Below are 27,778 nucleotides of genomic sequence, written 5' to 3'. Positions count from 1 at the left end.
TCAGGAGACGTGGAGGAGGCCGTAGGAGGGCAACAACCCAGCAGCAGGAGCGCTACCTCCCACTTTGTGCAAGGAGGAGCAGGAGGAGCACTGCCAGACCCCTGCAAAATGACCTCCAGCGGGCCACAAATGTGCATGTGTCTGCTCAAACTGTCAGAAACAGACTCCATGAGGGTGGTATGAGGGCCCTAAGTCCACAGCTGCCCAACACAGCAGGACGTTTGGCATTTGCCAGAGAACACCAAGATTGGCAAATTCGCCACTGGCGCCCTGTACTCTTCACAGATGAAAGCAGGTTCACACTGAGCACATGTGACAGACATGACAGTCTGGCGACGCCGTGGAGAACGTTCTGCTGCCTGCAACATCCTCCAGCATGACCGGTTTGGCGATGGGTCAGTCATGGTGTGGGGTAGCATTTCTTTGGGGGGGGCCGCACAGCCCTCCATGTGCTCTCCAGAGGTAGCCTGACTGCCATTAGGTACCGAGATGAGATCCTCAGACCCCTTGTGAGACCATATGCTGGTGCGGTTGGCCCTGGGTTCCTCCTAATGAAAGACAATGCTAGACCTCATGTGGCTGGAGTGTGTCAGCAGTTCCTGCAAGAGGAAGGCATTGATGCTATGGACTGGCTCGCCCGTTCTCCAGACTTGAATCCAATTGAGCACATCTGGGACATCATGTCTCGCTCCATCAACCAATGCCACGTTGCACCACAGACTGTCCAGGAGTTGGCGGATGCTTTGGTCCAGGTCTGGGAGGAGATCCCTCAGGAGACCATCCGCCACCTCATCAGGAGCATGCCCAGGCGTTGTAGGGAGGTCATACAGGCACGTGGAGGCCACACACACACACTACTGAGCCTCATTTTGACTTGTTTTAAGGACATTACATCAAAGTTGGATCCGCCTGTAGTGTGGTTTTCCACTTTAATTTTGAGTGTGACCCCAAATCCAGACCTCCATGGGTTGATAAATTTGATTTCCATTGATAATTTGTGTGTGATTTTGTTGTCAGCACATTCAACTATGTAAAGAAAAAACTATTTAATAAGAATATTTCAATAATTCAGATCTAGGATGTGTTATTTTAGTGTTCCCTTTATTTTTTTGAGTAGTGTACATTATTTTCTGTATATTTTGGGTTTTGGAGTTTTATGAGCACTTATTAAACGACTCCGTTTATACCAAGTTTGTTTTCCTGCGCCTGACTTCCCTGCCACCAACACGCACCTATTACAATGCCTGCTCATACCATAACCCCACCACCTCGGGGCACTCTGTTCACAACATTGACGGCGTCATCTGCCGTCATCTGCCTGGTACAATTCACACCGGGAGTCATCTGTGAAGAGCACACTTCTCCATCGTCGGTTACGACGCCAAACTGCAGTCATGTTTAAGTCCCTGGTGAGGACAGCGAGCACACAGATGAGCTTCCCTGAGATGATTTCTGACAGTGTGTGCAGAAATTCTTTGGTTTCATCAGCTGTCTGGGTGGCTGCTCTTAGACAATCCCGCAGGTGAAGAAGCCGGATGTGGAGGTCCTGGGCTGGCGTGGTTACATGTGGTCTGCAGTTGTGAGGCCAGTTGGATGTACTTCCATATTCTCTAAAACAATGATGGATGCGCCTTATGGTAAAGAAATAAACATTAAATTCTCTGGCAACAGCTCTGGTGGACATTCCTGCAGTCAACATGCCAATTGCACACTCCCTCAAAACTTGAGACATCTGTGGCAGTGTTGTGTGACAAAACTGCACATTTTAGAGTGGACTTTTATTGTCCCCAGCACAAGGTGCACCTGTGTAGTGATTATGCTGTTTAAACATTTTCATGATATGCCACATGTCAGGTGAAGGGATTATCTTGGCAAAGGAGAAATGCTCACTAACAGGGATGTACAAATGTGTACACAGAATTTGAGAGAAATTATCTTCTTGTGCGTTATATTTCATTTCAGCTCATGAAAACATGGGACCAACACTTTACATGTTGCGTTTATATTTATTGTTCAGTATATAATTACAATGACACCTCAATCTCCAACTCAGTCCCAAGTGGACTTGTTTGGCCATGCTTTGATCCAATAGAAACAGTGCTGAACTGCAGCCTAAAAAAAGAGAATGCGTGGACACAACCCAAATTAGCATGCAGTAGTCAGAGGGTGGGCTGGTCCAAACCTCAAACAGCCACTATAACACCACCGTCTCGGGTCTGGGGCTGACAGGACAGCATCTGGAGAGATTTCCAGATACGTCAGACAGGGAATCTGGAAGAAAGAGGTCAGCTAGCACCCACGGACAAACTGGCACGGTGGAGTATCATTAAGATTATGACACGTTCACTGCTCTCCTTTTCAAGCCTACTTCAAGGCCAAGAAGACTTTTTTTGTTGTCAAATGGCAGCAGCATGTACTACAACAGCACTAGGAGAGTTTGGATGGAGTGGACAGCAGTTTTCTTGCTGTATTTTTTTCTTAAATCCTTACATACATTCTACAGAAAAAAAATCATAAGAGGAAAAAGTAAGATAATATGAGACAAAAGCTTTAACATATTCCATCTATGTGGCCATGAAAAAAATCTGGGAAAGAATGCATTTTCTGATGTGATTTATTACACTCCTTACGTCCTTACTCTTCCATTAAAGACTGCACAAATAGTCTTTGACGCCTTGATTACAAATGCCACAATAGATCAATTAAATAAAACTATTTTATTGCAAAAATCTATAGCCTGCAGTCAGAACGCACATGGAAACAGGATCAGTTTGATTCTGTACTCTGAGATTTGGCTTGTCAGGTCAATGTCGGGGAAATTACGGTGCATATGTCTCCATTTCCCCATACCTAAACATGTTCATCTGATCATTAGCGTTTGACCTAAATCCCACTAACACCTGGGAGCCATGAAGCTAGCCAGCAGACACCTCAGGAATAAAACCCTATAACTGCCTGGTATGTGGGATCATGTTGCTAACAACGATCAAAGCCTCTTCAAAAACGGCCATATGTGGCATAATGAGGCAGTTCACGCTATGAGAGGAGAGCTTTTACAAGGAACTTCACAGGATGTATGAAAGTGACACGCAGCCTGATGCAGCAGGACCACTGGTGCTAGCTGCTCTACCTAAACCTGAAACTGGGGATGGATGTGGAGGTTTACTGGGCTGCTGCTACACTCCAGCAGCAGGAGCCAACCAGGGGAGGGATAATTGGAACAACCTGTGGCTGTGGGTAAAAGCTAGCTCATCAAAAGGTAGACATAATCAAACCTTATCCATAAATGCCCCCCCCCTCTAATACATAGCTGCCACTGGACAGCATCCTCACTGAGAGACTTAGCTATCTGAAAAGCTACCTGGAAGAAATGAATATGATATATGCTCAACCCCATTATGAAGAACAGATAGGCATTAAATTACATGGGGGTTGGTAGGCAGGCTCTACTCAGAGTACAGAGTGACTGGGTAAGGTGGACATGAGGCTATACAATATCGAAAAGTTGGCGCTGTCTAGGAAAACGTAGTTAATCAGAAACAGTACCATGATTGAAATGGAAAGCTCCACTCCGCTCTTTCAACTCTATTGACATGTTACTCCAGATTACACTATTTTATCCTCTGAAATCCCATTACAAGGACCAGCAATAAAATCCTATCTGAATCTCACTGCATGCTCAAATGTAAGCGGTGACCGTTGAGAGTTAAAAGATCCAAGGCAAAATAAAACTTGTGGAAGAAAGAGAGAAAGTCAAGACACTCAAGAAGTCATATATTCTGCAGCTGTTCTTCCTTAAAGCCAAGGCACTGACACATTCATGAAGTCCATCAAGTGTTGTTTATTGACATTTGTCCTGCTTCCCTGTACTTAAAACTCTTCAGATTCTGTCTCCCAAGCTAAGAATTTCAGCAGATCAATAATTCAATAGTACACTTTCAAAAAAAGGGTATGGTTAGGGTACAGTATTCTTTCTTGGGGTACAGGTAACTATCAAAATAATGGAAACACTTCAGTAATTGAGGGCTACAAAGTATACTGAAAGCAGGTGCTTCCACACAGGTGTGCTTCCTGAGTTAATTAAGCAAATAACATCACATCATGCTTAGGGTCATGTATAGAAATGCTGGGCAAGCCGTTATTTTGGCCAAATATTTTGTCTACCATGGCTATGCCCGCAAAGGATGACAATACCCCCATCCACAGGGAAGGAGTGGTCACTGAACGGTTTGATGAGTATGAAAACATGTCAACCATACGCCATGGCCGTCTCAGTCACCAGGTTTAACCCAATTGAACACTTACGGGAGATTCTGGAGTGGCACCTGAGATAGCGTTTTCCACCACCATAAACAAAACACCAAATTATGGAATTTCTCATGGAAGAATGTTGTCACATCCCTCCAATAAGGTTCCAGACACTTGTAGAATCTATGACAAGGTGCTGAAGGTGCTGAGGTGTTGAAGCTGTTCTGGCCCGTGGTGGCCCAACACCCTATTAAGACACTTTATGTTCGTGTTTCCTTTATTGTGGCAGTTACCTGTACCTTCAGAGGTACACAAATGATCTCACATGGTACTGTTCAATACCTCAATAAAAACCTCTATTACACATTCCTGCGCCTGTCTCCCGATCCCTTTATACCAATGTGACACAGAAATGGTTTGTCGAGATCCGTATGGAAGAACTTCACTGGCCTGTAGAGCCCTGACCTCAACCTCATCAAACCCCTTTGGGATGAATTGGAACGCCAATTTGGGATGAATTGGAACGCCAATTCTGCTAAATGAACAAGCCTACAGCGAATGGCATGGAGCATAGCCAGATAACATACAATAGGCAGACTAATATTCGGTTCTTCTGAAATAGTTTCTCTAGACCTGCTTAAAATAAATAATGATGGTGTATAATAAATGGGTTTATTTAGACTTTAAAAAATGTGGATGTTCCAAAGGCGTGCATTTGCATGACAATAACCGGCTTACAAAATGTCTTGACAGCCCCAACTATGAAGAGATCAAACTTCCAGCAGTAACATAGAACAGATATGGAGAGAAACATTAAGAGAGCAAAAGTTACATAGTCTGGGAATCTGCTCTCTGACCTAGATTGCAACTGGTTTCTATGTCTGTTCTGCTGTGTATGAAGTGGAACTTAGCCCAGTTCCTACCTTGAGAATGTATTCCTGGCATAGTGCATGATGCTGTCAAAGTCATACACTTCTCCCATAGAGTCCACCTCCCCTGGCTCCATCTTCAAGAAGTTATACTCCTGTCCTGTGAATAGAAGCAAGAAAACAGAAGCTGAAACCTACCCCTACCTCAAATACTGTACCAGCAAACTGAATGGCAAACGTGAGTGGCTATCACCTAGAAAGGGAAAACTATGTTCATCACAGAATCATGTGATGGTCTCATCATCGAACCATAAAATAAGCTGATCTCATATGACATCTCTCCCTGTTAGATGAGTGGGCTGTTCCATACAGTTGTCTTACCTGGCTGGATGTTGTCCCTGATGATGCTGACATGTTCGTCTCTGTCGGGCCGGGTGTGCTCGTGCCAGAAACCAATCACATGGCCAAGCTCATGAACCACTATTCCAAACTTGTCACAGTTCTTTCCAATGGAGATGGCCTGTGGACCGCCACCCCTGCGGCCCACATAGGAACAGCACCTGCAGGTTCCAACACACAGAACACAGATCAGAGACAGGTCAACAGGCAGGGTAGCAAGCTAGTGCCCAAGACTGTGGTAACTGGCTACATAAAAGACACAAAGATGACAGTGTTAGCGCAAGAGGGGCCATCTTGCTTACCATGGTACTATCTAAGTGCTACATTTATGTCTACAGATCAATCATGTAAAAAGAACTTTGTGAACTTCGTGTTACACCGGATATAGAGCTTTACTTCCACAAACATGCAAGTGTAAACCAGAGGCAGTGAACAAATAACGAATAAGCCAAGGGAAGGAATCCCTGTTTGTAGAGAGACGCAGGGTCTGACGGCAACAGTTTGTGGTTCAACTGGCATCTCAAATTTCTTGTACTTTTTACCACTTTTTCTCCCCAATTTCGTGATATCGAATTGGTAGTTACAGTCTTGTCCCATCGATGCAACTCCCGTGTAGACTCTGGAAAGTCGAAGGTTGAGAGCCATGCATCCTCCGAAACATGACCCAACCAAGCCACACTGCTTCTTGACACACTGCTCGCTTAACACGGAAGCCAGCCACACCAAAGTGTCGGAGGAAACACCATTCAGCCGGCAACCGAAGTCAGAGTGCATGCACCCGGCCGGTCACAAGGAGTCGCTAGAGTGCGATGGGACAAAGACATCCCAGCCGGCCAAACCCTCCTCTACCCGGACGATGCTGGACCAATTGCGCACCGCCTCATGGGTCTCCCGGTAGTGCCCGGGTCGAATACAGTGGTGACATTCATTGATGCGTGTTTCACTGTAGATGGAGGGTTACAGTGTGTGACCGTAAAGGCTGGCTGCAGACTGCAGGGCTCTTTCTCTCCCTCCCTGACATGAAAGGCTCAGTGTGGGAGCCCGGTCCATGGGCACACACCGCGCCCCTGTGGGCCAACCAGCCTCTCTCTAATTACTATGAACCCAGCCAGGCTCTCCTGAGATGGGTCTTGAACTTTGCACAGGACAGATGGAGCCTGCTGAATATGCAGCAGGCCAGCCCAGAGCTCAGGCATTCCCACTGCTAACCGCAGCCGCCTGCGTGGATAATGTCATCCCTGTTACTCTGGAGGCCAGTTACCAGGAAAAAAATGGCTAACAACAGCTGGGTGGAAAAAGGGCAGTTTATGTTCCGTATCCGCACTTTAATATGCTCTTCTTGGTAACTGATGTACTGTGTGTGCACCGAGTCAGAATGTAACCATCAACGCTGCTACAGTTTTTGTGTAAACTCATTTGAACTTAAAAACATGCATAGCTGGGAAAAGGACCAACTATATCACGCAGAATAAAAGCTGGCGTGTTATGATAAAGCTGAGGAGGTCTCCCTTGGATGCCATTAAAAAAAACATGTGCTCAGTGAAAGATGAATCAGGACTGAGGCACAGCAAGCATTCCTCGGGCCTGAATGGCCGTCTTTCCCAGTACTTGCAGGGGGCTGCAATTACCACAACTCATGCAGACAGACTGCGGACAGAGGGGATGAGCAAGCACTAAAGGCCGATGGAGGAGAGGTAAGGAAAAGTACTTAAGCGATAAATCATTATGGCTGTGTGGATAAAGGAGTGTCATGTGTGAGCAGGCTGACCAGTTAGACTTCCTTCCTGAGGGATGCGAGCCTAGACCTCCGTGGACTCACCCACATGGCCGGTAGGTGAACACAATGTAGCTCTCCTCGGTTGTCCTCTCCATAAAGGTCACACAGGTGTGCTTCTCCCAGTGACGCATGGCCTGGCGGAATATCGCCCGCTGGCTGCCTGAATGTGAAGGGAAGAAGGGAGATCAGTGAGGCTGACGAACATAAGACGCATGTAAAAAGGAGGATAAAACACTGTACCAATGCTGACAGCTTGCTCGTAGTTCTAGATCCACTGCCAAATTCATCCCAAGTCAAGTTAATAAAATGTTTTATGTAGAATAGCTGCCAAGATATTCATTTTAATGTAGGTACTGTGAATGCAAGTATGCTGAACGGACACCAGCTGCCACCTTTTAGTAGGGAACTATATTATAGGGCTCATATGAGAACCATAGGGCAAGTAAACATCAGTGATGATGTGGGACTTACCACTGAAGTTCCCACTGATGACATAGGGAATGACACCTTCTGGCCACACCCTCTCAGGCCTGGAGGTTGCCGCCCTTTTCCTGCGGTGTGATCCTTGCCGGTTTGGCACCACTATGTTTCGACTGGTCTCATTTGCAGAAGACCCTGTCATTCACAAAACCCAGCCAAAGATGAAGTTTGTACAATATAATCATAATCAAAAAGTTCAACTCGTGAGAACATGGTAAAAAAAATAAAAAATCTAGAATGGGCCGTAACAGATATTATTGAGTCAGAAAGTGACCTGCTATGTGAATTGACGGTTCACAGACCATCAAATACAAACCATGAGAAACGTAAACATTTGAGACTACCACTTTTCAGCTGTTCCTAAATGGTAAAGAGATAACGACAATGAAGCGTGCTTTATAACTCCTGTTGAGCATTTTCTATAGCGCCTTCATAAACACTTTGAGAGTGCTGGTGATAAACATGCTGTTAGTTTATAAACAGGTGTCATGGCCAACCAAGTGTTGGAGCCGAGCCATCACGTGGTGCTGAGTGGTTCATGCATAGTACACATCTTCCTGGCAGATGCACTGGGAGAGAGTTGCAAAGCCTCCTTTTATAATTGGCATTGAGGTGGGAAAATGTGGAAACTATTTCACTGTATTAAAGATTTTTCTTGGAATTGTTTGTATTGTGTCATTAAATGAAAATTCCACCCCAAAACTATCATTTCTTATTTGTTTCATTAGTCCATTGTTGATTTAGTACCTACATGGTTTTCATGTCAGCAATCAAGTTGTCAAAATATGTAACTTTCTAAATACAGAATAATGCAAAACGCAGCATCATGTGATACAAAACGCAGCATCATGTGATACAAAACGCAGCATCATGTGATACAAAACGCAGCATCATGTGATACAAAACGCAGCATCATGTGATACAAAACGCAGCATCATGTGATACAAAACGCAGCATCATGTGATACAAAACGCATCATACGGGCCCATATTTTGAAAGTTCTGGTACATATCTTGACAACTTGATTGCTGACAAGCAAAACATTTTGAGACTATATCAACAATGGACTAATGAAACAAATACAGGTGGAGTTTTCCTATGAGACACATTTTAGTCAGCACTATATAATAGCACATGCACAAATGGAGTCAGACTTTTAGAACTGATGGCAGGCACATTTATAAGAAAATGCAAGCTTTAAGCCTATGGCACTAGGCCGAAGTCGTCTATAGTCTCAATGACCATGACTGGGTCAGCCTCACAGCTCTTGCTCACCTGTGGTTGTCTGATTGAAGGTCTGGACGGTCCGCTGGACCATGTTTATAACCCGGTCCACCTTAAACATGCGCATGTCCTCCTCATCCAGAGCAATGTCTCCCCAAAAGGCAGCTGAAACAGACACCGAGAGAGAAAGTATGTCAGACATATTTAAAGTGTTTTCACAATATGGGACATCGTTTTGCACCGTCCATTAGCCTCAAGGTTTTCCTGCTCTGCAGTCAGACAAACCATGTGGATCACATAGACCGCCATTCAAACCAAGGGAGAAAAAGCTAGACATTGATACACATGCGCACAACCACACACAATCCCTCCCCTTTCTTTAGCCCCCTCTCCCTCGCTCTCAAACAGAACACAGAATTGTGAAACAGCAGTTATGTGAATGTTTGAATAACAGGAGAAGAGTGTGGTCTGAATCTCAGAGCTCTATAAGCTCCAAGCTAAATAAATCATATTATCAGGGGAGGGAACATATCTGTATGACATTCAAGGACATATGAAATCAATTAATAAGAGCTACATTCAAAAGCTTTTAGAGCAGCATACCCCAGATGTGCTGGGTCAATCCAGTTGCCGCTAAGAGAACTGAGGGAAAATGTCATGTCCTGATATTCTTGTACCGTTAATTAGTCCTCAAGCAGACCTAATACTGCGAGTTGCTGCCTCGATACGGTATATGGGGCACCTTGAACAAGTAATAGGTTTTTAAATGGAGGCCAAGGAGAAGGACAAATAACCAAAGTCACGCTTTATGAGGAATATGCTTTATGGGATTCCTTTCTAAAATGCCCTATTTCTGTAGCAGTTAGGGTAGGAGTCCTCTCCACAGAGACACGCCACTCTGTTTTACAAGCTTTCAACACCAGCACGTTTGCTGGATTTACAGCCTGTTCTTTGTGAAGGAGTGGAGAAGGGGTGGAGGAAGGGAGGGAAGGAAGGCGGAAGAGAGAAGGGGTGGCAGGGTAATCCATGTCTGAACAGGAAGATGAGAGCAGGAGGAAGAGGGGAGGAAGGGGAGGAGGAGGGCATAAAGCCTCACTGCCCACCTCATAACCCTGTGAGGAGGAGAATGTGAGGAGGGCATAAAGCCTCACTGCCCACCTCATAACCCTGTGGGGAGGAGAATGTGAGAAGGGCATAAAGCCTCACTGCCCACCTCATAACCCTGTGGGGAGGAGAATGTGAGGAGGACATAAAGCCTCACTGCCCACCTCACAACCCTGTGGGGAGGAGAATGTGAGGAGGGCATAAAGCCTCTCTGCCCACCTCACAACCCTGTGGGGAGGAGAATGTGAGGAGGGCATAAAGCCTCACTGCCCAACTCACAACCCTGTGGGGGGGAGAATATGAGGAGGGCACAAAGCCTCACTGCCCACCTCATAACCCTGTGAGGAGGAGAATGTGAGGAGGGCACAAAGCCTCACTGCCCACCTCATAACCCTGTGGGGGGGAGAATGTGAGGAGGGCACAAAACCTCACTGCCCACCTCATAACCCTGTGGGGAGGAGAATGTGAGGAGGAGGGAGAAAGATTATCCTTTGCAAACATGTTTTCACTGTGTGTGAGGGTTCTACTCCTTGGGGATAGGAGGCAGAGTAGCAAGAGATAGATCAAGTCAGACCTAATGGAGTCATCTGCTGTGGCTGGAGTGAATATGGTACCGACTACTGTGTGTTCACAATTTGAGCGTGAAAGTAGGTTACCCCAAGAATTACCCAGAGTTGTTGAAAATCAAGTGCAATAGAGAAAGATGGACAACTAGGAACTGACAAACTGTGGTCTAGGAATCAAAGTGAAAGCATATGTTCAGCGTGTATAGTTGTTTTTAGAACACTACAAAAGCATCTAAGACAAAGCTCTTTTATAACTGAGCTATCATTGGCCCAGCCCTTGATAATAGTCAGATAATCACACACCACTATCTCGAAGAGAAAGAAAACAATAGAGAAAAAAAGGGTTTTGGCTTGTGTCCCTTATCTACCAGAGGAGAATTATTGAAACAGTATGTAGCTGGCTGAGATGCAGCCAGTCTCCCACAAGCAATAGAGAGGGTCAGAGAGGGCATGTTGTAGAGCGGTGGGGCTAGGCAGGATTACAGGCTAATGACAGCAATAAGAAAATATGTAGATCTCTGCCTGCAAGATAGGGCACGCTCAGAGCTCTGCGGGCAGGTTTGAAATACCAGAAGTCAAAGGGATCCTTGAATTTGCACTCAGAAAAACGCTAAATTGCTGTGTGTGACCAAAACCCCGAAACACTAAACAGACTATTCCTAATCAGCACTAATACAGAAACTCTGTGCCAAGAGTATATCTGATCATTGCTAGCTACCAGCTGTCCATACAGTATGCAATGGATACAAACTGTCTTACTTCTTACTTTTGATTCCTAAAACTGACTGACAGCATTAAAGGATGAGAGAACAGACAAGCACTTGGACAAAACCAACATAAATTTGGGGCTGATGTCACAGAGAGGACAGTGAGCACTAAGATAGGTATGTCCAAAATCATTTGCAAAGTACTCTTCCTTTTAACACAGTGGAAGATGAAAATGCAGCTGCAATGTGAAGAGTTACCCTGCTTTACCTAATTCTTAATGCTACAGTAATACTGCACTCAGTTAGTTATTAGCAGTGATTTACTGGCCTAATGCTAGAACTAACCACACAACAAGGTGCAGGATTGTCCCCCTACCCCCACCCCACTGCCCTACACAGAGGGCTAATGTATTCTTCATCCATGGTGGACACCCACTCATCCACAAAACATTCTGGGGACAAGCTCTTAATCCAGCCTATAATTGTTCCCTGATAACAGCGAAGATTGAAATGAGCAAATGCACAGCCCCTGCGTCATTAGGCCTCATTTCCCCAGGCTTCCCAGTCGTCGTGGAGAAGCTGCAGGTTAAGGAAAATCTCGCAGGGATTGAGAATTAATCCCATTGTCTCCTGGCTTGAATTATCCACGGACACAGACTGTATCTCTGGAATCTTCAATATGGGGCACCGGGCAGAGGACAGGATGGCAGCCATTGCACTGCACAGTTGTTTTTTAAACTGAGAAACCCCACTGTATGTGCACCCCTGTCAAAACAGACTAAGCAGAGAAAGACTAGTAGTGTAGATTCAAACCCAGAGAGAGAGCACGAGAGAGAGAGAGTGGCAGATGGGAGCAGATCATTATTGAGCATAGCACTGCTGCCACTCTCTCTCCCTTTCCAGCAACATTCATTAACTAAATGACAACAGCTGCGGGCATGGTATTAATATCAACAGGAATTTAAAAGATGAACAATTTGATCATTTCCGCTCTGATAAATAGTTTCATTCCAGTTGATAGATTATATGGTTTTCAGTGTCCTAACAAACATCTATGATAGGAAAACACACAACAGGCATTTTTCATCAGCGCGACACGCTCGGTGGCTGGGAAAAATATGGTTTTCATGTGGACATAATGTGAAGATAAAAACGGCCTTTGATGAAACATTTGATTGATTGCACTTTGTGTGTGTGTTACACTTAGACCCTCCGCTGCAACCTGGACTCAGGGGTAGATTTAACATAGTAAATGCTAATCTGTCTCCCTCCATTTAGTATGATATACATGTTACAATTTGTATGGTATGTATTAATTTGTGGATGTCGATTATCCATTTTGTATGATATGTTACGTATTACAATTCACATGATATGTTACGAATTTGCAATATGTATGATATGTTACGAATTCCAATTTGTTGTGGCTAACGTTAGCTAGGCTAACTTTTAGCTAGGGTAATGGTTAGGGTTAAGAGTCAGGTTAAAGGGTTAAGGTTAGGGTTAGAGGAAGGGTTAGCTAACATTCCAAGGAGTATGCAAAAGTTGTCCGTGATGATATTCGAACACACAACGTTTGGGTTGCTAGACGTTCACGTTATATGTTGACCCATCCACCCCGACCAACCACCCTCCTTTCTTTTTTGATTTAAAGCTGCAATATGTAACTCACAAAGAAGTATGAGTTATAGATCTGTCACTCTCATTGAAAGCAAGTCTAAGAAGCAGTAGATCTGTTCTGTGTGCCAATTCTATGATTCCCGTTCTTAAGTTTCATTTTTGCTTCTTTTACTTTCGATTTTGAACACCCGCATCAAAAAGCTGAAAATATAATATTTTTGGTAATTGAAAATATATTTCACAGTGGTTAAGATCGTACAATGATTCTCTGTTTTGTCACAAACTGAAATTAGGCAAAGTATTAGAATCTTAGCAAACAGGAAATGGCGATGTCTGCATAGTGCACCATTAAGTAACCTTCTGTCTTATGTAACCATGTAACCATACTTATGTAACCATACTAAATTGAACATGTTAAACTTAAATCCGAGACACTGAAATTAGTGTAACATGTTATGTCTAGTATATGTAACCAGGCTGCCCCCTCCCCCATAGCTGGAAGGAATGTCTCTTTAGATAATCTTAACCATCATAATCCCTTTAATCTCAGACCACCCCCATCAATCTGTGTCCTGTAAGATTACGCACAAGATCTCTATCAAATTAAACACCACTTGATTCAGGGAATTCCCAGGACATGGCCTCCATGGTGTCAGACACACACCATGACTGACTGACACTCTTGACCGGCAATTGTCCCTGTGTGACTTCCAGGGCACCACATCTGCTACATCATCTAAAAATTAACACCACTGTCACACAAAGGAAAGTTGGATCAGTAGGGCCCACAGTGCAGGCAACGTGAGGCTAAGACATCTGTAGGACTCAGTTTCCCTGAAGAAAAATGGCATTTTCCCAATCGAAGACCCTGAGATGAGGTGGAGGAGGGAAAAAAAAACAGCTGACGTGTACTTGAAATGCATTACAATGACATGGCGACGCCTTTCACAGTGAATGTGTTCTTTAACAAACTTTGCATTTGAATTTCAATGGAAGCCAATACTGTGGTGAGATTACCATCTGATGTCAGTACAGGTATCACTTTTCAGGTTTCATTCTGTGCCTGCAAACCCTATCTGACGCCACACATACTGGCTAAAGTGAGACAACAGAGAGATACAGCAACAGGAGGCACAACGAGGATACTGTATCTTTAAAATGTCTGAGAGAAAAAAAACGAAGAAAGCATCATGAATAGTGAGGCAACAGCATCTTACAATCTATGAAAAGCTTATAACTCCAGTAAGAGCTGGTTGGTGGAATTATGGGTGGGAGTATTGTAAATATTATGCCCCTTTCCTGTAAAAACAACTCCAGCTGTTAATCTTAAACAAATGCTTATCTTGACATTTCCTCACACTGCAATTTCAGCCCAAGGCAGGAGTACAAACTCAACTTGTATACTCATTTCAAAGATAACTAAGGTGTAATTAGGAGAGAGGTTCCGGAGAAGCCTCAAGCTAAAGCCCCAGATTCAAGAGGGGGATAACACTCCAATAAAGGCCTAGAAGTCTCATCAGGCACCACAGCAGAGATCAGGCCAGAGTTACTGCCACCCCACTGAGTCCTATTATTGACACCATGAAGACAGCTTCAGCTGGAGAGCCACACGTTTAAACGCCTGTCTCAATTTACATATTTCACACTCCATCAGGCCCATTAGCTAGATCTAATTTCCCAATATTTATCCATGTCTAAAATGTAAGCTTAATGTTGACTGACAGTGTTCTCCAATAACTTCCAAACTGTATGTCCATAACATTGTTAAATAATCATAATTATAGAGTTCCATGATCATGTAACCATTGCAACACATTACATCTGTTATCGTGGCAATGCACATATTGGCAATGCATTGCTTGTCAAGAGCGCTAGCTACATAGCTAGCTACATAGCTAGCTACATAGCTAGCTACATAGCTAGCTACATAGCTAGCTACATAGCTAGCTACATAGCTAGCTACATAGCTAGCTACATAGCTAGCTACATAAGGTACAAATCTGAGATTAGATTAGAGTTGCTTAAGATATGACTTGAATTCATTAGTCAAGCTGAGATATGCTTAAAGATGCATTGGAGTCACAAATAGACTTCAAACCCTCTTAAAATATTCCATGAATAAAAAATAATGTTCAAAATCAAAAGAGAGACTTCTAAGAAACTACAGGTTGGGAAAACAATAATATATCCAGATGAACAGTAATGAAGATCAAATGAATAGTCAAACTGAATGACAAATGGGAATGAATTGTAAAGAAGTCCCCATTTTGCTTGTTTAGCATCATTATTGTTGCTTAATTGGGCGTGCTTTGAGTCATTTCAATGAGCACTCCCACGGCATTTGTTATTCCTTAGCGCTGACAACAAACAAATTGTCCCACTCCCCACAAATGCACACACATTATGGCACCCTAATCACCTGAAAACTACAGGAGCAAACCTGTTGATGTAAACTACATTGTGTGTGGGGTGGGCTGGTTTGTATACATTTCATCTTCCATACATGGCTGCTTACCCTTTAGATAACTATTTGCCTTGTAATGATAATGGCCTTCTAGGGGCAATATGAACTAAATAATGAAATAGAGATGTAAAGTTTAGAAGTAAATCAACAAACCATTTAACAACCATTATCAAGCCATACTATGAGTAAAACATTTCTACAACAATACTGGCATTCCTACTGCTTTTTTGCTGACTAATAGAATCACCCCTCAAAGAGGCGCCTCCAATGACAAACATCTGGTTCTTACTGTCAATCGCACTAGTAACTACATCTGTTTGAGAATAACCATTCACACTTCACTATCTGTTTCTTGAATGCCTATACACGCTAGGATCACATTTTGCATTGTGAGTTATATAAAGATCCAGGATTTGAACCCAGACATGTGAGCTCTCCATGTCTGGCAAGAGAACAGGGCCTCAAGCAACAAGCTCCCTCTGGGTCATACTCTCAACAAATGAGGACACCTGAAATAAAATCAGGGAATTATCAAACTAAACTTGTCAGATGATAAAAGGCATCAGACGGCTGCCTGCCTTCGAACCATCCCTCATCACCCCATAATCCTGTGTTTATTATCAAGTCAGAGACTAGCTCATAGCCAAATGCACAAGTTAAGGCGGGAATGATTAAAGGCTTGGGTTATATGCACACATGCAATTCTCAGGGCCAGTAAACAGCCCCAGGATAAGCTGCCAAGCCCCTCTGAATGGGCTGCACTCACCTTACGCTGGTGTGGCCAGTCTGCCCAGCCTGCCCTCCACCTTCCAGCAGCTCTACCCTGGCATGGTGTGAATGACCTACAGTCTGTGGGAACTGCCAGAGCTAGTCAGAGGGGAGAGGAGAGGGGCTGGGCGAGACGGAAAACCACTTGCATAAGTGAGGGCAGGGGGTTGCTTGAGACTGGTCTCTTCCTCTCCCTCCCTATAGGCTACACAGCAGATGTCTCTTGGTAATGCTTAGAGTAGAGGAGCTCAAACACAGGGCAAGCCCGCAGACTGATGTCAGAATACAAATTAGGATACGATTTAAAATTCAGGAGACTCAACCCTTGCAAGACGCTCCTTGGTAGATTAAGTCATCTACCCCATTATAATCCATAATCAAATGTCAACTCAGTTTCTGCTCTCTTGAAGATCTGTCATTATTTAAATAGAGAAGACATTGAGCGTGACTTGCTCTCATCCATTTTTCATATAGAAAGTGAGTGGATCTAATCTCAATGGGTTCTTACAGTCTTAAATTAGTTTCAGGGATGCTACCAAGGTTGGAGCTCTGTGAACTAAGGCATTTTCCATCATTTAACTATCAGCTTCAAATGGCTTTTCCCCATATACATTTTTAATGAATGTTAGCAGTTATATTTTGCTCAAGTGAACCTAAAGTTAAATGATTTGTTTAATTTATCGTTTAATCTTGTCAGCTGGAAAGCACACTCTGTCCATTGTATGATCTAAAGCTAACCTTGAGCAGCAGACAGCTATCAAATTGACTCAATGCAATGGTGTCCTTAAGGGGAAATAAGAGTAGAAATCTATACAGGCACGAGGCCAAGTGAGTGAAGGAACACAACAGCAGTTTTGATTGCTGACAGTGGTTGTCACCTTTTGCGCTCTAGCATTATGAACAAGTAAACTAGTGAGTGAGAGAGTGAGTGAGTCAGTGAGCGAGTCATTGAGTGAGTGAGGAGTGAGATGAAATAGGGCTGAATTATAGGTGCAGCATATCTTTGGGAAAAAGAGTACAAAAGTTGGATCCGGGTCAACATCAGCCATCCCTTGGATTATTTAACAAATGTAGAGCATGCTGAAGGAGCAGGTGGAAAGAGCTGGGAGAGCTGGGATTGAGGAGGGGAGAGGGGCTCAGAGGCTTGATGTGGGTGGGAGTTATTCTTGCAACTGTCTCTCCACCACCTGTCCTAAACAATGCCCAGGGGTAACACTGAACATAATAACACTGTTCATAATGATGATGGGAATGGTATATCATCATTACTAAAATAAGTAATAATTTCTTGACATTTGATTGCTACAGCTCGTGACTTAGAGTCCCTGCCTAAATACACAGCAGGGCTGGCTTGTTTTGGTCATTTGCTCTCTAGACAAATGAAAGACATCATGTTAGGCCAACGGGATAAGCGGCAAGCTACAAATGGACACCATGGACCTTGATCCATAGCAAACACTGCAAATTACATCTTTGTTCATGTTGCATCCTCAATTCCAGCCAAAACGTATAATCCTTATTTGAAGACATCATTTTTTACATTTAGGAATACCACTTTGGAGCACTTGTACTGATTGATTGACCCTGCTTCTAGGGGGCTCCTTACCTGGAGTCATGTGTAGGGCTTTCAATAAATTCCCTGGCTTTCCAAAAATCCTGGTTGGAAGATTCTGGATTTCGGGATTTCCTACTTATTCCCTCCTGATTCCGGGTTACCTCCAACCGGGATTTTGGGAAAACCAGGGAATTTATTGAAAGTCGCCAGAATTTTGCAACCCTAGTCATGTGTCAGTTATCCTACTATTTACAAGTGACATATAACAATTTGTCCTGACCACTGAGATGACGGATATTGATGATTTACATAAGGGTTGCTCCTCTAAACAGATCTATGTAGGGAGTTGAGAGTAGAGGAGAGGAAGCAACCTCTTGAACCCCCCCCCCCCCCCAAAAAAAACAAACCATATCACTCCTTACTATGTAAAAGAGGAGTATAAACAAGCCACATGAAATATGAGCAGTGTGTGTGTGAAGCATTCTGTACTGCAACATGCCACTTGAATTATAATCTGCCACTTGAATTATAATCTGCCTCTGCAGCAATTTAGAGTGGCTGGTATATGGTCTTCTATGTCATGCTCAACCCAGCTTCTTCTCATTACAAAAACAGGACAAATAATCCAGGCCACTGGACTGATGAGAGAGGAAGAGGAGGTGACGGAGGACTGAATTGACAAGGACCTGAATACGAGTGCTACTTTACACATGGTCAATTCCACTCTAACAGAATGATGCTGAGACTCTTTAAAATGTATGTAAAACAAAAACCACTGATTGAAAAGTTAAACACACCATACAACTCTATGCACGAGGACTACTTTTAACAATTTCCGCTGAACATTTTACAAAAATACATTTACCTGAAGAACAGGGCAGATTCAAAGTTTGGTAAAATAATGACGGTTTGTGCCATCACTCTGTTTACCATGGAATAGCCCACATCCCCTGCATGATGCTGTCAAGCGAGAATGAGACATATACAAGCACCAAAACATTTAAGTACCAGGGAGAACTTCCAGAGGGATAATTTCTAAGAGGAGCCATGTCTCTATCTGTAACAAATGTATTCCCCAGATGAGGAAAATATCTCTCAGAATTCCCCAAAGACACTAGGAGATACAGCACAGTGTTTATTGCAGTGACAACTGGGATATCTTCTTCTATACAAAATATAGGCCTATTCTGTTATGAATGTTGACTTTATATTTGGAGACATCAGCTAGACAGGGGATGGTGCAATCCGATACTTCAACAGAATCCAAATGTATTGATTTAGTTTAATTAGGCTGCACTTATTGTCTGGATTATGAATAAAGACCCCCTTCAACCTTGGCTATGGGAGAAGAAGACCCGTGATGATGAGAGCAATGTCCAAGGAAACTTGCAGATAACAGCCAACATATAATTAGAAGAACACATACAATATGGGTCTAATGGTTTTTAGATAGGGTCAGAAGTGGAGAGAGATCATTCATACATGAGGATGAAATAGATCAGGGGTGTATTCACTATGAGCCAAATAGAACCAAACGGAACGAAAACGGGAGGGACCTACCTGAATTTGTCCAATATAAATTCTCAGATTCGTTGCAAAACGTTTCTCGCATGGAGTAAACGGTGAAATGTTTTCCAACAGAAACGGCGTAATGAATACACCCCATATGTAGCATACAACACCCCAATCTCCAGCCGCTTGTTTTCAGTGGTCGCGTGAACAGCCGGTGAAGTAAATGCACGTCATTTTGCGCAATGACAAAACCAGTTGGGGAACACAAGAGCCTCATAATAACATAGTAGAATGCACTGTTTTTCTTCACGACCAAGGCCTGCATATCTTAAGTAAACGTAACATCGGCAAGGATTTGAATAATTTCAACCGAGAGTTGAAAGATTTAGTGCTATCAAAATTAATCTTCCAAGTTTGGCTATACATTTGATTAAATAGGCTATTCTAAAAATGCCATTTTTGACAACTACACAGACGGATTATACATCAAATATACTCTTAACTATAAGATAAAGATATGGCGAAACTTTAAAACAAATAGCATTTTCCATTATGTTCTTCCAGTTAAAATCCCAAACTTTTTTTTCCATGCTTTGAAAAATGTACCCTGAGAAATTACATTGATGTCCTCGGTTTATTTCCACGAGTGCCATATTTCCACCATGAGTTATGCCAACAGTATGTTACTATTCTCAATCATGTGTAAATCAGCAAAACTATGACAATCTGTAAAAAATAAAGATTCATAAAAAAAAATCTATTTCGATTCCCCGCTGTCATCTCCAAAATGAATTTCCCTCACTTCCAAACACATAAAAGCATTTCGTGGCATGATTTAGGTCCACATAAATGTTAGATAAAAAGCATTCCAAAAGCTTACCAGCTTTACAGGGATCCTTATAGTCGATCACATCTGAGGTGGCAGTGGGCTCCACATAGTAGCTTGTTTCTATTGCTTCTAAATCGATCGCCGATATCATGCAAAGGCAGGATAGAAGAAACAAACATCTCGTTGTGAGATCCATGATTCGTGAGTGAGGGGTACAGCAAAAGACGAGAAATAAGAGGTAAAGAACAAGAGGAACGAGAGGGACAGAAAGAGAGAGAGAGAGAAAATGGGAGGTTTTGGGGGAAATGAGATCTCTCCGGAGGGCGGGTTTAAAATCAGAGCTCAGCCTCTCCACAATGTCTTGATTCTGGGGCAGTGATTCGCTCCCCTAGTCGTGCTCCGGGCTAGTGCATTTGCCAGCAAACTTCGGTGATCGTGGCACATCATCGCGTTGGTATGTCTGGAGAGGACCGAGGTAAAGACAGTTTCAGGTTGGATATTCGACGGATATTCGCCTGTAGTTCCCTTACGTCCACCAACAGCAGTTAGGGACTGTCAACATAGTGACAAATCAAAATGTTAAAATTTCAATAGCTCTTTAACTATTACTCCTAACACTTTCAAAACTGGTTGTACCCGATGGCATAGACACACATTGCACACCCTTTAGTTTGTCCATTTTCATCTCACAAGATTTTAAAATTATTTTTCAAAATGTAGAATTTCAATAGCTCCTTGGTCATGTGACTTAGTGACTTCAAACAAGGTTCAGAATGTCCACTCAGTGGGCCTACACATTGCACACCCTTTAGTTTGTCCATTTTCATCTCACAATATTTAAAAATAATTTTTCAAAATGTAGAATTTCAATAGCTGCTTGGTCATGTGACCTAGTGACTTCAAACAAGGTTCAGAATATTCATTCAGTGGGCCTACACATTGCACACCCTTAAGTTTGTCAATTTTCATCTCACATGGTTTTACATGAATTTATCAACATTTTGAATTTCAATAGCTCCTTGGTCATGTGACCTAGTGACTTCAAACAAGGTTCAGAATGTCCACTCAGTAGGCCTACACATTGCACACGTTGGTCTATTTTCATCTCACATGGTTTTACATGAATTTTCAACATTTTGAATTTCAATTGCTCCTTGGTCATGTGACCTAATGTCTGCTGATTACCCTTCTATATTGCACACTCTTGTTTGTGTACTGTAAAATCACGCAGTGTAAAGTACCTTGTACATAGTTTCAAATTTGCAATAGCTCCTTGGGCATGTCAATTACACACCTAAGAAGCATGCAGTGGATATACACCCATATTGCATAACCTAGTCATGTATCTTCTATATTGTGGTACATTATTATTAGTTCGACCATTAGGGGGTTCAGTCATGGGTTGTGTTTATCCTTTTTTAAAAATATTTATCGACAATAATTGGTAGTTTTAAGTACTTATTTTCCCTGTCATTAATATCAACCATAAAGGAAAAGGGCAAAGTACGAGAGTCATGCTATTAATTGTCCAAAGCAGGGATGGAGAGGGAGCTAGTGAGGTAGACTGCAGTGGGTTTGCTGGTCAATATATATACTGAACATGTAACCACAGTAACGGTGGCCAGTAAATCAATTAATAAAAATGTAATATTGACAAATTAAACCAATTGTAGACCTTTAATCTTTCCAACATATCAGACACTTAAATTCAATTAAGTATGAAACATTTCACAGTGTTAACTGTCTCTCTATCCCTGGTTGATGTACATGTCAGAGCCTCTTCAGTGTGGATGGGGTATAGCATACATTTTCAACAACAAAGACTACACTTCCAGTTTGTGTTCTTCACTCTGTTGAACTAATTTGTCTTCATTCCTTGGCACAGCACATGGAACCACCGTTGGCATGCAAAACATTCAATCTAAAACAAAACAAAGCGTAACACGTTATAAATAATATCAAATATCAATGCAGTATGAAGAATGACAAATTAGCCATCCATTGTGTTATATCATAAATTGTCTTACATTATAAACATGTTAAATAAAGTTAATCATTGCGTTGCACAAAAGGGGCTTCACAGGCAAGGATATTGCTGCCAGTAAGATTGAACCTAAATCAACCATTTATCGGATCATCAAGAACTTCAAGGAGAGTGGTTCAATTGTTGTGAAGAAGGCTTCAGGGTGCCCAAGAAAGTCCAGCAAGCGCCAGGACCGTCTCCTAAAGTTGATTCAGCTGCGGGATCGGGCACCACCAGTACAGAGCTTGCTCAGAAATGGTAGCAGGCAGGTGTGAATGCATCTGCAAGCACAGTGAGGCGAAGACTTTTGGAGGATGTCCTGGTGTCAAAAACGGCAGCAAAGAAGCCACTTCTCTCCAGGAAAAACATCAGGGACAGACTGATATTCTGCAAAAGGTACAGGGATTGGACTGCTGAGGACCGGGGTACTGTCATTTTCTCTGATGAATCCCCTTTCCGATTTGGGTCATCCGGAAAAAATCTTGTCCGGAGAAGACAAGGTGAGTGCTACCATCAGTCCTGTGTCATGCCAACAGTAAAGCATCCTGAGAATATTCATGTGTGGGGTTGCTTCTCAGCCAAGGGAATGGGCTCACTCACAATTTTGCCTAAGAACACAGCCATGAATAAAGAATGGTACCAACACATCCTCCGAGAGCAACTTCTCCCAACCATCCAGGAACAGTTTGGTGACGAACAATGCCTTTTCCAGCATGATGGAGCACCTTGCCATAAGGCAAACGTGATAACTAAGTGGCTCGGGGAACAAAACATCAATATTTTGGGTCCATGGCCAGGAAACTCCCCAGACCTTAATCCCATTAAGAATTTGTGGTCAATCCTCAAGAGGCGGGTAGACAAACAAAACCTCACAAATTCTGACAAACTTCAAGCATTGATTATGCAATAATTGGCTGCCATCAGTCAGGATGTGGCCCAGAAGGTATTTGACAGCATGCCAGAGCGGATTGCAGAGGTCTTGAAAAAGAAGGGTCAACACTGCAAATATTGACTCTTTGCATCAACTTCATGTAATTTTCAATAAAAACCTTTGACACGTATGAAATGCTTGTAATTATACTTCAGTATTCCATAGTAACATCTGACAAAAATATCTAAAGACACTGAAGCAGCAAACTTTGTGGAAATTAATATTTGTGTCATTCTCAAAACTTTTGGCCACGACTGTAGAGCGTTTGTAGACTTTAAGAAAAAAAACATGAAGTGACAGTTTCATCAGTACTTGCTTAAAGAAAGTCATATCACAAAGATCACAGATGACAGTGCCCACCAAATCTATGATAATAGAGAATTAATTGTAAGCACCAAAGTGTTTGTGTCAAAATAATTTCTGAAAATGTCAGTTGTTGAACATAATACTTCTGTTTGCAATAGCAATTTATGATATATACAGTTGAGGAATATTCCATGTACAAACACTACATGTAGAACGGACATAAGACATTCCCACATACAGCATTTTTTATTTATTTATTTCACCTTTATTCAACCAGGTAAGCCAGTTGAGAACAAGTTCTCATTTACAACTGCGACCTGGCCAATAAAAAGCAAAGCAGTGTGATACAAACAACAACACAGAGTTACACATGGAATACACAAACGTACAGTCAATAACACAATACAAAAGTCTATATACAGTGTGTGCAAATTAAGGAAGATTATGGAGGTAAGGCAATAAATAGGCCGTAGTGGCGAAATAATTACTATTTCGCAAATAAACACTGGAGTGAGATGTGCAGAAGATGAATGTGCAAGTAGAGATACTGTGGTGCAAAGGAGCAAAAAAAAAAATATATATAAATAAAATAAATAACAATATGGGGATGAGGTTGTTGGATGGGCTATTTACAGATGGGTTATGTACAGGTGCAATGATCTGTAAGCTGCTCTGATGGCTGATGCTTAAAGATAGTGAGGGAGATATGAGTCTCCAGCTTCAGTGATTTTTGCAATTCGTTCCAGTTATTGGCAGCAGTGAACTTGAAGGAAAGGTGGCCAAAGGAGGAATTGGCTTTGGGGGTGACCAGTGAAATATACCTGCTGGTGCGCGTGCTACGGGTGGGTGCTGCTATGGTGACCAGTGAGCTGAGATAAGGCGGGGCTTTACCTAGCAAGGACTTACAGATGACCTGGAGCCAGTGGGTTTGGCGACGAATATGAAGCGAGGGCCATCCAATGGGAGCATACAGGTCGCAGTGGTGGGTAGTATATGGGGCTTTGGTGATGAAACGGATGGCACTGTGATAGACTGCATCCAATTTGCTGAGTAGAGTGTTGGAGGCTATTTTGTAAATGACATCTCCGAAGTCAAGGATCAGTAGAATAGTCAGTTTAACCAGGGTATGTTTGGCAGCATGAGTGAAGGATGCTTTGTTGCGAAATAGGAAGACAATTCTAGATTTCATTTTGGATTGGAGATGCTTAATATGAGTCTGGAAGGAGAGTTTACAGTCTAACCAGACACCGAGGTATTTGTAGTTGTCCACATATTCTAAGTCAGAGTAGTGATTTTAGGCGGGTGGGCAGATGCGGTTGAAGAGCATGCATTTAGTTTTACTTGCATTTAAGAGCAGTTGGAGGCCACAGAAGGAGAGTTGTAGTATGGCATTGAAGCTCACCTGGAGGTTAGTTAACACAGTGTCCAAAGAAGGGCCAGAAGTATACCGAATGGTGTCGTTTGCATAGAGGTGGATCAGAGATTCACCAGCCGCAAGAGCGACATCATTGATGTATACAGAGAAAAGAGTCGGCCCGAGAATTGAACCCTATGGCACCACCATAGAGACTGTCAGAGGTCCGTACAACAGGCCCTCCGATTTGACACACTGAACTCTGTCTGAGAAGTAGTTGGTGAACCAGGCGAGGCAGTCATTTGAGAAACCAAGGCTGTTGAGTCTGCCGATAAAAATGTGGTGATTGACAGTGTCGAAAGCCTTGGCCAGGTCGATGGATATTGTCTTCTGTCGAAGGCGATTATGATATCGTTTAGGACCTTGAGCGTGGCTGAGGTGCACTCATGACCAGCTTGGAAACCAGATTGCATAGCGGAGAAGGTACGGTGGGATTCGAAATGGACGGTGATCTGTTTGTTAACTTGGCTTTTGCAGACCTTAGAAAGGCAGGGTAGGATAGATATAGGTCTGTAACAGTTTGGGTCTAGCGTGTCTCCCCCTTTTGAAGAGGGGGATGACTGCGGCAGCTTACCAATCTTTGGGGATCTCAGACGATACGAAAGAGAGGTTGAACAGGCTATTAATAGGGGTTGCAACAATTGGGGCGGATTTTAGAAAGAGAGGGTCCAGATTGTCTAACCCAGCTGATTTGTAGGGGTCCAGATTTTGCAGCTCTTTCAGAACATCAGTTTGGGTGAAGGAGAAATGGGGAGGCTTGGGCCAGTTGCTGTGGGGGGTGCAGAGCTGTTGACCGGGGTATGGGTAGCCAGGTGGAAAGCAAGCCCAGCCTTGAAATTCTCAATAATCATAGATTTATCGGTGGTGACAGTGTTTCCTAGCCTCAGTGCAGTGGGCAGCTGGGAGGAGGTTCTGTTATTCTCCATGAACTTTACAGTGTCCCAGAACCTTTTGGAGTTTGTGCTACAGGATGTAAATTTATGTTTGAAAAAGCTAGCCTTTGCTTTCCTAACTGCCTGTGTATATTGGTTCCTAACTTCCCTGAAAAGTTCCTTACAGTGGGGCAAAAAAGTATTTAGTCAGCCAACAATTGTGCAAGTTCTCTCACTTAAAAAGATGGGAGAGGCCTGTAATTTTCATCATATGTACACTTCAACTATGACAGACAAAATGAGAAAAAAAATCTAGAAAATCACATTGTAGGATTTTTTATTAATTAATTAGCAAATTATGGTGGAAAATAAGTATTTGGTCACCTACAAACAAGCAAGATTTCTGGCTCTCACAGACCTCTTCTTTAAGAGGCTTTTCTGTCCTCCACTCGTTACCTGTATTAATGGAACCTGTTGGAACTTGTTATCAGTATAAAAGACACCTGTCCACAACCTCAAACAGTCACACTCCAAACTCCACTATGGCCAAGACCAAAGAGCTGTCAAAGGACACCAGAAACAAAATTATAGACCTGCACCAGGCTGGGAAGACTGAATCTGCAATAGGTAAGCAGCTTGGTTTGAAGAAATCAACTGTGGGAGTAATTATTAGGAAATGGCAGACATACAAGACCACTGATAATATCCCTCGATCTGGGGCTCCACGCAAGATCTCACCCCGTAGGGTCACAATGATCACAAGAATCCCAGAACCACACGGCGGGACCTAGTGAATGACCTGCAGAGAGCTGGGACCAAAGTAACAAAGCCTACCATCAGTAACACACTACGCCGCCAGGGACTCAAATCCTGCAGTGCCAGACGTGTCCCCCTGCTTAAGCCAGTACATGTCCAGGCCAGTCTGAAGTTTGCTAGAGAGCATTTGGATGATCCAGAAGAAGATTGGGAGAATGTCATATGGTTTTTGGTAAAAACTCAACTCGTCGTGTTTGGAGGACAAAGAATGCTGAGTTGCATCCAAAGAACACCATACCTACTGTGAAGCATGGGGGTGGAAACATCATGCTTTGTGACTGTTTTTCTGCAAAGGGACCAGGACGACTGATCCGTGTAAAGGAAAGAATGAATGGGGCCATGTATCGTGAGATTTTGAGTGAAAACCTCCTTCCATCAGCAAGGGCATTGAAGATGAAACGTGGCTGGGTCTTCCAGCATGACAATGATCCCAAACACACCGCCCGGGCAACGAAGGAGTGGCTTCGTAAGAAGCATTTCAAGGTCCTGGAGTGGCCTAGCCAGTCTCCAGATCTCAACCCCATAGAAAGTCTTTGGAGGGAGTTGAAAGTCCGTGTTGCCCAGCAACAGCCCCAAAAACATCACTGCTCTAGAGGAGATCTGCATGGAGGAATGGGCCAAAAACCATCAATAGTGTGTGAAAACCTTGTGAACACTTACAGAAAGCGTTTGACCTCTGTCATTGCCAACAAAGGGTATATAACAAAGAATTGAGATAAACTTTTGTTATTGACCAAATACCTATTTTCCACCATAATTTGCAAATAAATTCATTAAAAATCCTACAATGTGATTTTCTGGATTTTTTAAAATAATTTTGTCTGTCATAGTTGAAGTGTACCTATGATGAAAATTACAGGCATCTCACATCTTTTTAAGTGGGAGAACTTGCACAATTGGTGGCTGACTAAATACTTTTTTTGCCCCACTATATCACGGGGGCTATTCGATGCTAATGCAGTACGCCACAGGATGTTTTTATGCTGGTCAAGGGCAGTCAGGTCTGGAGTGAACCAATGGCTATATCTGTTCCTGGTTCTATATTTTTTGAATGGGGCATGCTTATTTAAGATGGTGAGGAAAGCACTTTTAAAGAATAACCAGGCATCCTCTACTGACGGAATGAGGTCAATATCCTTCCAGGATACCCGGGCCAGGTCGATTAGAAAGGCCTGCTCACTGAAGTGTTTTAGTGAGCATTTGACTGTGATGAGGGGTGGTCGTTTGACCGCGGACCCATTACTGACGCAGGTAATGAGGCAGTGATCGCTGAGATCCTGGTTGAAGACAGCAG

General features: G+C 43.0%; 1 protein-coding gene across 1 annotated transcript in view; it reads right to left on the bottom strand.

Annotated features, from left to right (window-relative positions):
- The window catches only part of LOC109895878 (bone morphogenetic protein 1-like), a 50,863-nt gene extending 30,288 nt beyond the window's left edge, over positions 1-20,575 (bottom strand). Inside the window, exons 1-6 of the mRNA XM_031830100.1 lie at positions 20,174-20,575; positions 9,049-9,162; positions 7,765-7,908; positions 7,336-7,453; positions 5,499-5,677; positions 5,172-5,277 (exon numbers count right to left, since the gene is read on the bottom strand). Of these exons, the coding sequence (XP_031685960.1) occupies positions 5,172-5,277; positions 5,499-5,677; positions 7,336-7,453; positions 7,765-7,908; positions 9,049-9,162; positions 20,174-20,318 (806 nt within the window). The 5' untranslated portion in view covers positions 20,319-20,575. The remainder of the gene's footprint in view (positions 1-5,171; positions 5,278-5,498; positions 5,678-7,335; positions 7,454-7,764; positions 7,909-9,048; positions 9,163-20,173) is intronic.
- Between the last annotated feature and the right edge of the window lie 7,203 nt (positions 20,576-27,778).

The sequence above is a fragment of the Oncorhynchus kisutch genome, linkage group LG8, assembly GCF_002021735.2.
Source record: "Oncorhynchus kisutch isolate 150728-3 linkage group LG8, Okis_V2, whole genome shotgun sequence".
Lineage (NCBI taxonomy): Eukaryota > Metazoa > Chordata > Actinopteri > Salmoniformes > Salmonidae > Oncorhynchus > Oncorhynchus kisutch.
The sequence above is the reverse complement of the archived record's forward strand: the minus strand, read 5'-3'. Positions and strand labels throughout refer to the sequence as shown.